The sequence below is a fragment of the Equus quagga genome, chromosome 11 (genome assembly GCF_021613505.1).
Source record: "Equus quagga isolate Etosha38 chromosome 11, UCLA_HA_Equagga_1.0, whole genome shotgun sequence".
Classification (NCBI taxonomy): Eukaryota; Metazoa; Chordata; class Mammalia; order Perissodactyla; family Equidae; genus Equus; species Equus quagga.
In genome coordinates, this window is record NC_060277.1 from 481,952 (window position 1) to 495,124 (window position 13,173).

The 13,173-nt window shown below is 51.0% G+C and overlaps 1 protein-coding gene across 4 annotated transcripts in view; it reads left to right on the forward strand.

Annotated features, from left to right (window-relative positions):
- NHSL1 (NHS like 1) overlaps positions 1-7,384 on the forward strand; it is a 124,014-nt gene extending 116,630 nt beyond the window's left edge. For all 4 annotated transcript variants that reach the window (XM_046675289.1, XM_046675290.1, XM_046675292.1 and 1 more), the window contains 2 exons: positions 151-283; positions 4,683-7,384. In XM_046675289.1, coding sequence (XP_046531245.1) covers positions 151-283; positions 4,683-5,397 — 848 coding nt within the window. In that variant the 3' untranslated portion in view covers positions 5,398-7,384. The remainder of the gene's footprint in view (positions 1-150; positions 284-4,682) is intronic.
- The last annotated feature ends 5,789 nt before the right edge of the window (positions 7,385-13,173 follow it).

Consider the following 13,173-nt stretch of genomic DNA (forward strand, 5'->3'; position numbering starts at 1 on the left):
CCCCCATCCTTGTAGCGTGCCCGGCTCCAGACCCTGCTGCCTCCCCCGTGGCTCGCAGACTGTCGGGATGGCGGAGGGTGTTTTGGGGGGGCTTGGCTGAAGACGGCTCAAGTCACTGTCGTCTTGTCTTTCTGGTCTGCTTGTCTGCAGCTGGGGCGCCGCAGCCCGACGCGGCCGGTCCTTCCTCGGAGGCCTGCGACCTCCTCCAGGAAGAGGAGGGCGATGAGGCCATGACCCCCAGCAGACCCCGGACCACCGAGGACCTCTTCGCCGCTATTCACAGGTGTCCGGAACCCGTTTCTCTGTTATTCTGCTCTGTGTGTCCTCCTTTCCAGATGGCTCCTCAATGTGTTTTTCTTTCTTGAGGTTTCTTCTGTCACCCAATTGGGATTCCTTAACTTGATGATGAATGTTTTGTGTTTCTGTACTTTCGCTTCCTCTGCAGTATCTGTTTTACTTTGCCCCACCGGTTTTATGATGGGGGCAGGGACACAGGCGCTCTGCGATGCTTCTGGCCGGCACTGCACTTGCTGGCAAGAAATGCAGCGTGTCGGTCATAGGATGAGGTGTTTATCAGAGTGGGGCTGGAGCGGGGGCGGCCCGTCCGCGAGGAGGAACGCTGTGTTCCGTGGACATAAGATGCAGGCTGGTTTTACGGGACTTCTTTCCTTCAGGTGTTTTATTATTTTTATTTTACAGAAAAACTAGGATTTTAGAGTGCAATTTCTCTGGCTACTTAAATGTTTCCATAAAAGAGTACATCTTTTTTAAGCAGGTGCAGAAGGAGCGCAATTTGCTTCTTAGTGTATGCTGCTAGTGCCACCTACTGGCATCAGAAATTATTGGGCTTAAAAAAGTGTAGAGTAAATTTTTCAAAATAACTGCCTGAACTGTTATACTTTTCTATGTGGTCGCCTTGAAAAGTGAACATGACTTAGCGCTAGAGTTGTATTTATTGCTTCATTTTTCTGGTTGTGAACAGCCGAGCACTCCCACAACAGTGTCACTGTAGAAACTTTGAGATTGGGTGTGTGCAGATACTTTAAATCGTAATGCTGTGGAAACCCTGGCTTCCTCCGGACTGGTCTGCACGGTGTTCTCAGACGACCCTGTGGATGCCCAGATGCTGCCAAGGCCTGGCATTGCCCTGAGTCAAGGTCCCTTTTTCTCCTCCTGAAACTAAACGTCCTATAAAGTCATTTGATTCTCTGTGGATAACCTTGTGTCAGGACTGTTTTCCCAATTCTTGGAATCTAACTGAAAAGACCGTTGCACAAGATGGGGGCATAGTGCTTCCCCACCCAAAATTCCTCCTGCGACACAGACACCTAACTCAGAGGGAAACCAGCTGTGAAGTCAGGTGTTTGTAGCTCTAGTGTGGCTCCAATATCCCAAAAGACCCTGAAGACTGCCCCTTTAACGTTGACTAGTTTCTTTGACCTCATTAGAATAAAAATGTAGCTTGTTATCAAATTACTTCTCAAAACAGGGAAATGAAAATGCTGCATCTTTTTTTTTTTAAAGATCGGCACCTGAGCTAACATCTGTTGCCAATCTTTTTTGTTTTCTCCCCAGAGCCCCCAGGACCTAGTTGTATATTCTAGTTGTAGGTCCTTCTGGCTCTGCTATGTGGGACGCCACCTCAGCATGGCCTGATGAGCAGTGCTAGGTCCACACCCAGGATCCGAACCAGTGAAACCCTGGGCCGCTGAAGTGGAGTGCACGGACTTAACCCGTTGCCCATGGGGCCAGCCCCACTGCATCCTCTGAAACCAACTTTACTGGCATTTCTAGAAGTTTACTTAGATGTTTGTAACTCTAACCATGCTGGACACACAATCAGCACTCAATTATATAATATTTTCTGAATTAAGTGAAACCAGTTGGAATTTAACTGTTAGGAAATTCTTCCAAGACTGGACATGTTTCATTCGGCGTGGAGTGCATGGGGCTGCTAACCACACACCACACAGTGTGTGTGTTTATAACTAGTCCACGGAGAAGCTGTGTCACCTGGCTGCTGTTGATAAACACCTGGGCTCAGTGAGAAACCAGCTGTCGTGGGGCCAAATTACTACCTGCTTTTCTTAAAAATATGCCGAAAGTCTCCTCTGTATTTTATTTTGGGGACCTCAAGGCACTGAAAACTGCGGTTTCTCCTGTCGGAGAGTTGTATCTACTGCAGATGTGGGTCGGCCAGCATGTAGTTCTGTGCACACGGCAGAGGCAGGGCTGGGTGGGGTGCAATTGCGCAGGGAGAGCAAGACATGTGCCAGTCTCCTTTTTCACACTGATGATATGTCAGCAGACCTAGGAAAAATCCATCTGAAGTCTGTGATTTTTAGGATTTTATTTTATCTTATATCCTTCAGCATCTAAGCTAATAATTTAAAATAAAGACCATCTAAATTGAAACACAGCTTCCAAATTTTACAATGCAAATTAATTCACTTCAGATTTAAAGCCAGATGGAAAATGTGGAACACCAGTTGAGGTGTTAAGTTTTTATATTTATTGAAGTAATTAGTTTTCAAGCCAGTGTTAACTGTTTAAGCACTTTCTATAGCCATCTTTTTTAGAAATACACACACAGTGTATATATGTGTTTACATGTATATACATCCATGTATGTAGAGAATTTGTATGTTTAGACTTAATTCCCATTTTAGGGGGCAGCTGCTCTTGAGAAAAACAATACTTTTATAAATTCTCATCTCCTCTCAATTCTTAATCTACATCCAAAGGCATCACTTTGATCAGGTGCACTGTGGCTTTCAGCACACGTCGCTACTTACAAACCAAATGATTGGGACTGGCCCAGTGGCACAATGGTTAAGTTCTCACACTCTGCTTCGGCAGCCTGGGGTTCTTTAATTCAGATCCCGGATGTGGACCTACACACCACTCCTCAAGCCATGCTGTGGCAGGCATCCCACATATAGAGTAGAGGAAGATTGGCACAGATGTTAGCTCAGGGCCAGTCTTCCTCAAAAAACAAACAAACAGTTACACCACAGACCAAGCCCTGCAAGCGTGAGGTGAGCGGGCTGCTCTGGGGAGTGGCCAGTGGGAGCTGTGAGGTCCATGCTGTCAGTGGGAAGATGCTCCACCATGTCCTGGTTCTTGTGTTCAGTGTGTGACCTCACTCTGTGCACCTCACTTACCTTCTCTGGTCAGACTAAACCATCCAGAGTCTTTTCCAGCTCCACAGCTCGGAGGCATCAGTGACTTACTCAGAGCACTGCTCTCCTGACAGCCGAGCAGGGCCATGGACCCAGCTCTGCAGGCCACAGGGGCTGGCGCTGCCCTGGGATCCCACGTTGGGTCCTTACCATCCGCTTTCTTCCTCTGGTGACTTGTTTTTGGCCGGCAGCTAGAGAGACCCCTGGGGGCACCAAGCGCCCGCCGTGGGCCGTGCTCCTGCTGCACAGGTCTCATAAGAGCAGTGCTGAAGCCTGACCTGTGGCGGGAAGGGAAACTTGTTTCCCTAAGCAACACGGGAAGGTGTGTGCACACCTGCTCTGCGCCTGACACGTGAGGCTGTTCCTGCGTCATCTTTGTTGATAGACTGAGCCATCAACAGCTATTCCCTCTCCTGGTAGGAACAGGGTCAGAAACTTTGACTTGCCCAAGGCCATGTGGCTCCAGAGGTCTTCTCTCCTTGAATCCTCACGGACCTGTGAGCTTGGCATCATCCTCCCCGTCTTACACGTCTGAGAACTAGGGTGCAGCATAGATGAGTGATTTGTCCAAGGTCACACAAGGTCACTGCAGTTGATACTGCTCGGATCCAGCCCCTACCCTGTGTGTACAGATGGTCCCTCATACCTGCCCCTGTGGTGAGAGAGAGAGAGACCCGAGAGAGAGACCCGAGTCTTTGTTTTATTCAATGTTGCATGTCCTTCCAGCAGGTCCCCCTGCACTTAGCCAAGTTGTTGTGAAGAGACCAGCGAAGGGCCACGTGGCTCATCTGCTTGTCGTCTCTGACTCACCCACTGAGCAGAGAGGTCCTTAGGGACCGAGGAGGAGAAGCTGCCCTTCCCTGAAGGCCCCTCCTCCTCACCCTCTGCCCACACTACTCGCGTTCTCCCATCACTCCATGGGAAACAGGGTTTGGTGCGGAGGTTCACTCTATTTTCTGGAAACTTGGATTTCTGGGAGTGGACATAGGGTCCAGTGAGAGCCGAGGAAGGCCAGTTTATGTCAAACTCTAGAATGACGGAATGTGAATTTGCGGAGTTGTTCTAGAACCTCAGGGGGCCTGTCTCCGTGGAGTTGGCTTGTCTCAGCGCTGGCTCCAAACAAGGAAGGGAAACAAGCTGCCCAGCACTGTGAGGGTCACTCAGGATCAGTCCAGTAGGAGAGCTAAATGGAAAATGGCACTTAACTAAAACCTTTGGAAATGGTCCCATCCCAAGTAAGATAATAGGGTGTCTGAGATTTGTTTCAAAATAATCCAGGGGGTGGAGGTGAACCGGGGGGCCATGAGTTGGTGTTCTCGTAGCTGGGTCGTGTGTGAGCACACGATGAACTGTTCTTTTTGCACAGAGGTTTGGGAGGCTTCCTGGTAAAAATAAGAGGTAGTGACTTAAACGTGTGGTGGAAAAGCAGGATGGCTGTGGTGACAGTGATGTCTAGGGCCTTTGGGAATTCACCTTTATCTTAATGCTATTAAATCTCAGATCCAAGAGGAAAGTCCTTGGCCGTAAAGACTCGGATGACGACCACTCCCAGAACCACTCCCCATCCCCTCCGGTGACGCCCACCGGTGCTGCCCCCAGCCTGGCCTCCCCGAAGCAGGTGGGGTCGATTCAGAGAAGCGTCCGCAAGAGCAGCACCAGCAGCGACAGCTTCAAGGCTCTGCTGCTGAAGAAGGGGAGCCGGTCAGATGCCAGCGCCCGCATGTCGGCCGCAGAGATGCTCAGGAGCACAGACCCCAGGTTTCAGAGGTCAAGGTCGGAGCCTTCGCCAGATACCCCCCAGAGCCCATCAAGCTGCTCCCCAGGCAAGAGCAGGAGGGCCCAGGAGGAGTGGGCCAAGAACGAAGGCCTGATGCCTCGGAGTCTGTCCTTTTCCGGCCCCAGGTACGGCCGTAGCCGGACGCCGCCCTCTGCAGCCAGCAGCAGGTACAGCGTGCGGAACCGGATCCAGAGCAGCCCCATGACCGTCATCTCGGAAGGAGAAGGGGAAGCTATGGAGCCTGCAGATGACAGGGCTCCCTGGACCGTGGGCACTGCAAGGGGCTGTCCGCTGGACGGACTGGCAGGGGACGACATATTCGAGGGCAGCCTGCTCTGCGGCAGGGAGCCAGCCGCCTCCCTGCGGGCCCCGTCTCCCGGCCCTGCAGGTGGCACAGCCACTGCAGAGGGCGGGGGTCCTCTGAGGGAGGAGAGCTAGGGGCAAGGACGCAAGTCTCCGGAGATGTGGGGGACACGCACGCGTCCCTCCAGGAGGCCTGCAGGCCCCCACCGGTCCATGGGCCTACCCAGTGTCTGTGCTGTGGGCCCTGCGGTGGGAGGGAGGGAGAGAGGGTTGCTTAGGGCTCTTGGCATGTCCCATGTGGCTGAAAAGCAGGTAGAAGGTTAACTTCTAGAAGTGCTTCCTGGGGAAGATTTTGTCTTTGCTAAATGTGGAGTGTGTGTAGGGGTGTGTGTGCATTTTGAAAACTTTTTACATTAAAAAAAATACACACACAAACAGCATGTACAGAAATAGAAGAAAGAGTTAAGCGGGGTAGAGGAATGGGGTCTTCTGGATTAGGTGGAAATTGCTTTAAAGTGTCCTGTTTATGGAGGTTAGTGAGTTCCAGAAGGGAGGACCATTGCTTCTAGGTGGGGGGTAGTGGATGTGCTGGTTCTGGGTGCACAGACATGCACAGGTGTGCTTCCGGGGAGCCGTGTCGTGGTTCACCCAGAAAGTTGGGAAAGGGCTAAGTGACTCACTGGTTCAGGTACTTTTTTCTGGGGGAAAAAGGCTGTTTCTTTTTTGTACAAATGGCACACATGTGGAAGTGGCAGCGCTGTGACTCGGAGCCTGCTGCTGTGTAGCTCAGACACACAACTTTTAGCCTGATTTTTAGAAATGTGGGTAGTTTTTTAATGACTTTCCCCCTTGAGTAGCAGCTGAGACCGTCCTCGAGGGCCAGAGTGATGGCGTGCACAGGCAGAGAAGGGAGGGAGCAGAAGGGAGAGGAGTGAGTGAGACGCTGCTGGAGTGTGTTACCTGTTTATTAAATAAAGTTATTTTTCAGGATTAAATTTAAAAACTTGCACTACAGAACTGTGGGTGGGGCTTTTCCTTTTACAACTGTTTTGTACCAGAGTTTAAACTTCCATTTGGCAATTTCTTATCACTTGAAATGTCAACATTTGCTAACTTTTGGATATCCTTTTGGTTACACCAAAGAAAAAGTTATGGCTATTTTTCTTGGAACAGCCTACAGTTTCATGTCCTCATTTAGAAAGGTTTATCAAAATCTATTATATATTATCTTACTTTGAAGAAAATGCTGAATAACTCCTGTTAGTCAAATAAACTGATAAAAATTGTCAGGGCCTGGCTATTAATTAGCCCTAGGAAATGAGTTTTTAGAGTAAAAAGATTTTTTGCATCATTTGGTTTGTGCATTTTTGTATTTTTTATAAATAATTGAGTTGGCTACTTACCTTCTAATCATCTCCAGTTAGAATTTCAACACTTGTAGACATGGAAGAGAAGTGTCAAGTATTTATTTTTATGTCGTATTCTTGTGCCTCCTTCCTCCATCCCTCTCAAACACCAGTACTTAGACCCCTTTATTTGTTGGTTAAATAAAACAGAGTCTTGTCTTCTTCATTAGAAGGACCTAAGATGACAATACTGAGATTCTTGGCCTAAAGAGAACACAGCTGCCAATTGTCATCTCTTTTGGTAGGAAAATATCATCTAAAAGTTGGACTGACGGGCCAAATCTTCATGAGATTTATCTCATAAAATTTTAGATGCCCATTTTAGACCTTTCTTTGAGACAAAAACAGGAATTTAGTCTCCTTCCCTTCTCTGAAGAAGACAAAACACTTCTTTTCATACAACCCGATCAAGACTGACATCTGGGCAAAAAGCCTTTTTACCATTTGGAGCGATTGTCTGCACAAGGGCACAAGGGTCTTTTCTACTAAACTTGGGGAAATTGGTGTTGGCTGTTGAAGGCGAAGTCTTCTCATAGCTACCTAGGAAAGATTAGAATGTACGTGGATATCAGAAAACTTTAACTTAATATATAAATCATGTATGTTGAAGGTAAGATAAGCAACATCAAAACTGATTATAAAAATCCCCATTTTTAAAGGGACAAATATATTAGGTTTTTAAATTTGCTTTGAATAAAATGATTGTAAACATTTGACCCTTGTTTCTTTTTGTTTGTACCTGCGTTTTTGATTGCTGGGATTGGTCTTCTTGCACAGACCTGGAGCGCTCGCTGGGCACAGACAAAGCAGTGAGACCAGAGGGGCTGGCAGGAGGCAGGGGCGCAGCAGAGAGGGGCCAGCACGTCACAGACACTGCGTGGTGCTGTCTGGAAGGGTGGATGGAAAGCATCTCTAAATGACGTCCTGGGGACCTTTGAATAAAAGACAAAAAACACGTTGACTGAGTTCAGAGGGTGTGACGTGTGGAAAGACGGGAGAACGTTTCATAGACTTGGATGAAATACAGGGAGACGAGAATCTAGACTCACCCTGAAACAGGATGGCACCTGGAGCTTAGCTGCTTCCTGTGGGGGCTCACTCCTGGTCATGACCTTGTTGTATCTGAAAACTCAGGGTAGACTTGATCGCCCTCCTTACGCCCTGAGACATTGAGTGTCGGGCAGCCCTAGACAGAAGCCCCAGGGCTGTTTCCACCCGGTTCTTCTAAGAGTTGGGAGAAGGACCAAGGCCATTTCCACTGCTGGCTGGAAGCAGCCTCCACTTTGGTCTGACCTTTGCCCTCCTGTTTCTGGAGAATGTTGATTGAAGTCGCTGCTCCTCAGGTTGGGGGAGCATATTGTTTGGGGCATCACAAGGACAAGGAAAGAAAAGGTGTTTCTGTATCTGGGGCTCACTCTACCTGCCAGCACCTCGCAGCCCTGGTGGGCGTCCTGGGGGACAGGGGAGGTCGGGCTGGCTTTGTGGCTCTGCCTTGCTGTGTCTTCAGCACATTAACTGAACATGAGCAATTGTTTCCATTGCTGAGACCCATCATGAAATGAGCACAACAGGACCATTTGCTTTGGCAGATATTAGGATCTTTGGGGGAAGGAGGGTCTTTTGAACAAAACAGGGACCTGATTCTTGAGGTCCGGGTGACTTTTGAGGTCTGTTTTCCTGTAATAAGCTAGTCAGTTACTGTAATGTCGTTTCTTCAGTGAGTTACCCTGAAGTGTCTTCCACAGGGGCCAGCCTTTATCCGCAGAACGAGGACTGGAGCAATCTGATCATCTGTTCAGTGAAAAGCACTTTATTAAATGCTTCTCATGGGCAAGGTAAGGATGAGGGCGCTCTGGGATAGAAAAACATGGCTGAGTTATCATTCAGGGGCTTCAAACTAGTGAAAAGACACACACACGATGGACTCCCGTAAAACACACAAAGAGGAGGAACACCTGACAAGCGTTCCCTTTGCCAACAGAACCTGAAACAAGTTCAGGCGGGTGGTGCACGCAGCCCGGACGGCAGACCTCACAGCCCGGGGTCAGGAGTCACTGGCACAGTTTGGCCCCTGAGACATGTGCAGGGGCCTGAGAGTTTACAGGAAAGCAGCTTTCCTCGTGTCGACGCCACCCCTCCTCTGTGGCTTCCTCCCTCCTTTTCTCCCTGGAAAGGACGGGAGGCTGGTGGAGGAACAGAAAGTGCTCTTGCAACTTCGGCACCAGTAAGGATGGAAGCCGCAAGTCACAGAAGGCAGAGGAGGAAGGAGCCCAGAGCCACCGTGCCAGCCTTGGGCTGTCTGCCACCAGCCCCAGCTGGGGGGTGGGGGGAGGTCAATTTTCATTCCCTGTGCAGCTGGGTGACATGTTCTCCGAGGGAGACGTCCCTGCCTCTGACGGGGTTGAAGGGGAGGGATTGACCTTGGTGACCTGAGCTGACTTCACTGCCAGGAGCCTTTCACCAGGCAGGGGCATCTGGGAGAAGAGACCTTCCAGATGCAAAGAGCGTGTGCAAAGGCACAGAGGCAAAGTGGAGGAGGGCATGTGGCTGAGGAGGAAGCCTCTGGGAAGCCTGGGGCACAGCCTGGAGGTGGTCTGGGGCGAGAATGTCGATGGACTGGGCTCTGTTTTGTCGTCCTGGGATGGGGGAGGTTTTAGAGAAGGGGAGTGACATGGCCTGCTTGGTTTGCAGCCCTTTTCTCCCATGGTGACTGCATCTAATCCCAGAGCATTGAATAAATGTGATACACACTGCACCCCGGGCCCCTCCCATCCCCACTTCCTCTGCAAGCTCTGGATCAGTCGGGCAGCTGCTACTCAGAATTGCATCTAGAGGTGTTTTAAACGTAACATGAAACCACACCTGTCCCCGCCTTCACCTGACCAGTAACAGCATTAGCATTCACACGAGGGCTCTGGCCCCTGGTGTAGGCTTGGCCTGTGGCCTCCTTTCTCTTCACCCCACATCCAAACCGTAACCAAGTCATGTAAACCATGGTGCCAAACAGACCACAAGTTCAGGTCCTCCTCACAGTTCAAACCTTTACCTCCTGACCAGACCAGACTGTTCAAGAGCCTCCCAAGAGGTCTCCCTGCCTTGGCTGTGCCTCCTCACCGGCTTGCGGTTCTTGCGACAAAGTGAGCTTTAAAGCAATTGAAGGCAGTCCCCTGCTGGACCCCCTCCACGGACGGGACATCACAGCTGGGATAGGGTTCCAACTGCCAGCTGTGACAGGAGCGCCAGAGGCCTCAGTGCAGCAGGACCCCTCGGGAAGGAGACACTGAGGCAGGAGCCACAAAGGCCTCACTGGAGCGGGACGCCTTTGGAAGGAAAAGAGAGGAGGGCAGGGAGGCTGAAGGAGCTGTCACACTGATGGGCCAGCGGGTACGATGTGCTCTCCGGACAGGACCCTTGCTGCCAGGGTCCTATCTGGGCAGGAACAATGGGTTCTTGCCCACTCCCTTGCTTGGTCTTTGGCAAGGAGCCAACTGAGAAAAGTGTGCCCCTGCAGTTTCCCCAGCTCAGCGAGATCACTGGCCCCCAGCCCTTCCTGCCTTGAGAGTGGTGTCACTCAGCTGGGAAAGCCAGGTGGCCTCTGAGGAGGCTCTCAGCTCTCCTTGCTTCTTGCAGCTGAGCAGCAAGTCTCCTTGAAGCACACCTGAGGGAGGCATCCCCATGCCCGCCACGGTCCACCCCTGCCCCATGTTGATCTTCTTTTCCATAAATGTGTGGAGAGCAGCTCCTCCAAGGTTCCGGAAACTTCCCTTCCTGAGGAGAAATTTAAAAAGAAGAGTTCGATGGGAGCGACGACAGCACATCCTGCAGTGGGTCTCCAGGCCACCACTGGTACTCATGCCCCTCTTTTCTGAATTCCTTTTCCCTCAGCGGTCACCTCTGCGGATCTCGGCAGCTTTCCTGAGACTGTGACCGAGCTCTCGTTCCTGGGGATTCTGAGATCCTGGGCTGCTGCGCTGTCCATTCAGTTATAATTAGGCCAGGAGTGTGGGAGGTGCCCCACGCAGGTCCCCTGAGTCCCACACATCCTGTGACAACAGGCTCACCACCTTCTGCAGTTCAGGATCAATTACCCCAGACAAGACGTGACTTTTCTTGGCGGCTGGTCCCTGGACACAAGGAGACAAGAGCCCAGGTGGCAGCAGGTGTTGAAGCTCAATGGCACCCTTGCTGTGTTGATATGTTGCTATCACAGTTGATACTGTGTTGCTGTGTTGCCCAGGGAGGGTATACACCTTAGAGCAAGGACCTCGGGCTCTGTACAGCCCAGAGTTGCAGGGTGGGAAGTCCTATGTCACTCAGTGGCTCATTGGGAGCCATGGTAAGTGGGGCCACTCCTCCTTCCACCCCTGGTTCTCGGCTCCAGGCGTCCTTCCTGTTGTGGACACAGAACCAGACAGGTCTCTGATTTAGTAAGTCTACCATGTCCAGGAGATGGTGCCCCATCTTGGCAGGGTGTTCCCTCCAGCATTAAAGCAGGTCATCCCAGTGTTCTATCAGCCAGCAGCTTCCAGGTGGTGCAGTATGAGAGAGGACCAGCAGGTCCCGTGGCCAGGGGCTAACTCTCCCTGTTGGACGTCATGATGTGTAGATCACACATTCAGTAAATTCATGTGAGCGGATCAGAGATTTTTTAAGTCCTTAGACTGTGGTGCTGGTCAAGGCCCTGTAAGCAGGAAAGAAAACTGCTACCTCAAATAGATGTCTGCCCTTGTGCAAATAAACTGCTGGCCCTTTTCAGAAAGAATGGGCCAATATAGCCAATAAGGCATCCCATGACCAGCCAGTCTTCTCACAGCCTCACCAGGGTTTCAGCATTGGCATCTGGCTGGCAGGTTGGACATTCAGAGTTAGCAGTGTCCAGTCAGCCTTGGGATGTGGGCATCCGTGGTGTTGGAGTCCATGCAGAGCCTCTACCTTTGCCACCATGGCCACTCCATCTGTGTGCACATTCACCAGCCCTGGGTGAATGACAGCTGACATTCTGACACCGATGGGCCGAGTCACTTCGTCTGGTTGTTTAGTGCCCCCACTGCTGGGCACTAACACGTGATAGAAAGTTTTCAGGTTTTGTGTCCACTCCCATATGTCCATCCACAAGCTCTACCCCAGACCTCCTGGTCTCAATCATCCATCCTCCTTTTCAAACTCCTGGTCAGTTGCCCAGGCCATTTGCCACGCTGTGATTCCATATACATCTCACCTTTCCTCGCTCACAAAGTGAATGACCAGGTCCACCACCAAAACATCTGGCCCTTTTTTGCAGAAAGATTGCAGATCTTTCTCTTGAAGTGGCCTGTCAGTGTCACCCTTGAGTGAGGGTGTAATGCAACTGCTGTCCATTTTCAGGTTGCAACCACATAGTAAGCTGACTCATTGATAAACCAAGTTCAAGCTTTTCCCTCCTCCTTCAGCTGATCTTACATGTCTCCCAAACAGCCGGGGGCGGGGCAGGGGGTGCAGCCCTGGTGCCATGGGGTCAGGCTCCTTGCTCCTGCAGCCTGCTTAGTGCTCTGGCCTTCCAGTGATCGCTCCTGGAGGCATTTCCGTCTTACGATGGACTGTGCTGGTCCCACCAGCTTTACGACGCGGTGGTTCTGACAGGACCCTGCTGAGACGGGTAGTTCTGTACACACGGTTCCACCTCCACCAGGACCCAGTAGAACCCCGCGAGCTGTTTTCAGAAGGACGTCATTTTCTCCGGCAGCACAGTCTTGCTTCATGGCCCAGGGGCCTGCTCTGGGATTCTCCCCTTGGGACTTGTCATAGATTCCACGTTGCATTCTCTTCACCACTGACACCTCCAGTAACACAGGATCTGCCTAATCGTGTGGTCCAAGCTGCCTGTTCCTTCACATATTTAACTTCTGGGTCTGTTTCTAGGGATTGCTTTCTTCTCCCTGATTATGGGTCGTGTTTTTATGTTTCTTTGCCTATTTTTCTCGTATTTTTTACTGGGTGTTGGGAACTGTGAATGATTTTGTTGTGTTCCTTTAAGTAGTTCTGGGCTTTGTTCTGGTGCACAGCCAAGTCTGCTGGAGTTGGCTTGATCCTTCAAGGCTTGCTGTCGAGCTTTGGGGGTGAGGTCCCCAGAATCCTTTGGTTTTAGGACAGCTGACCCTCACTGCTACCACAACAGCCCTTCGAGGACCCTCCCCGATGCCCCAGGTCCACTCTCACCAGGGGGAACAGAAGCCACCCCAGCCCCATCTGTGCTTGGGGCATTGTTTGTCCTACTCCCTTCCAGTTGCTCATTTCTTGGCTTGGGTGGTTTCTTCTCACACCTTCACAGGTCAGTGCTCAGCCAGGGCTCGAGGGCCCGCTGCAGACGGCGGAGCTCAGTGGGTGTCCTCCTCTTCTCCTTTACTCTGCCTGAAAGGTTCTACCCACCCTGCCCTCCCCCACGTTGACCTCTGTCTCCTCAACTCAGTGAGGCCACTGATCTCCATGTGGTCCCTCTTCCTGCTTTGCCACCTAGAAACTGCCTCTG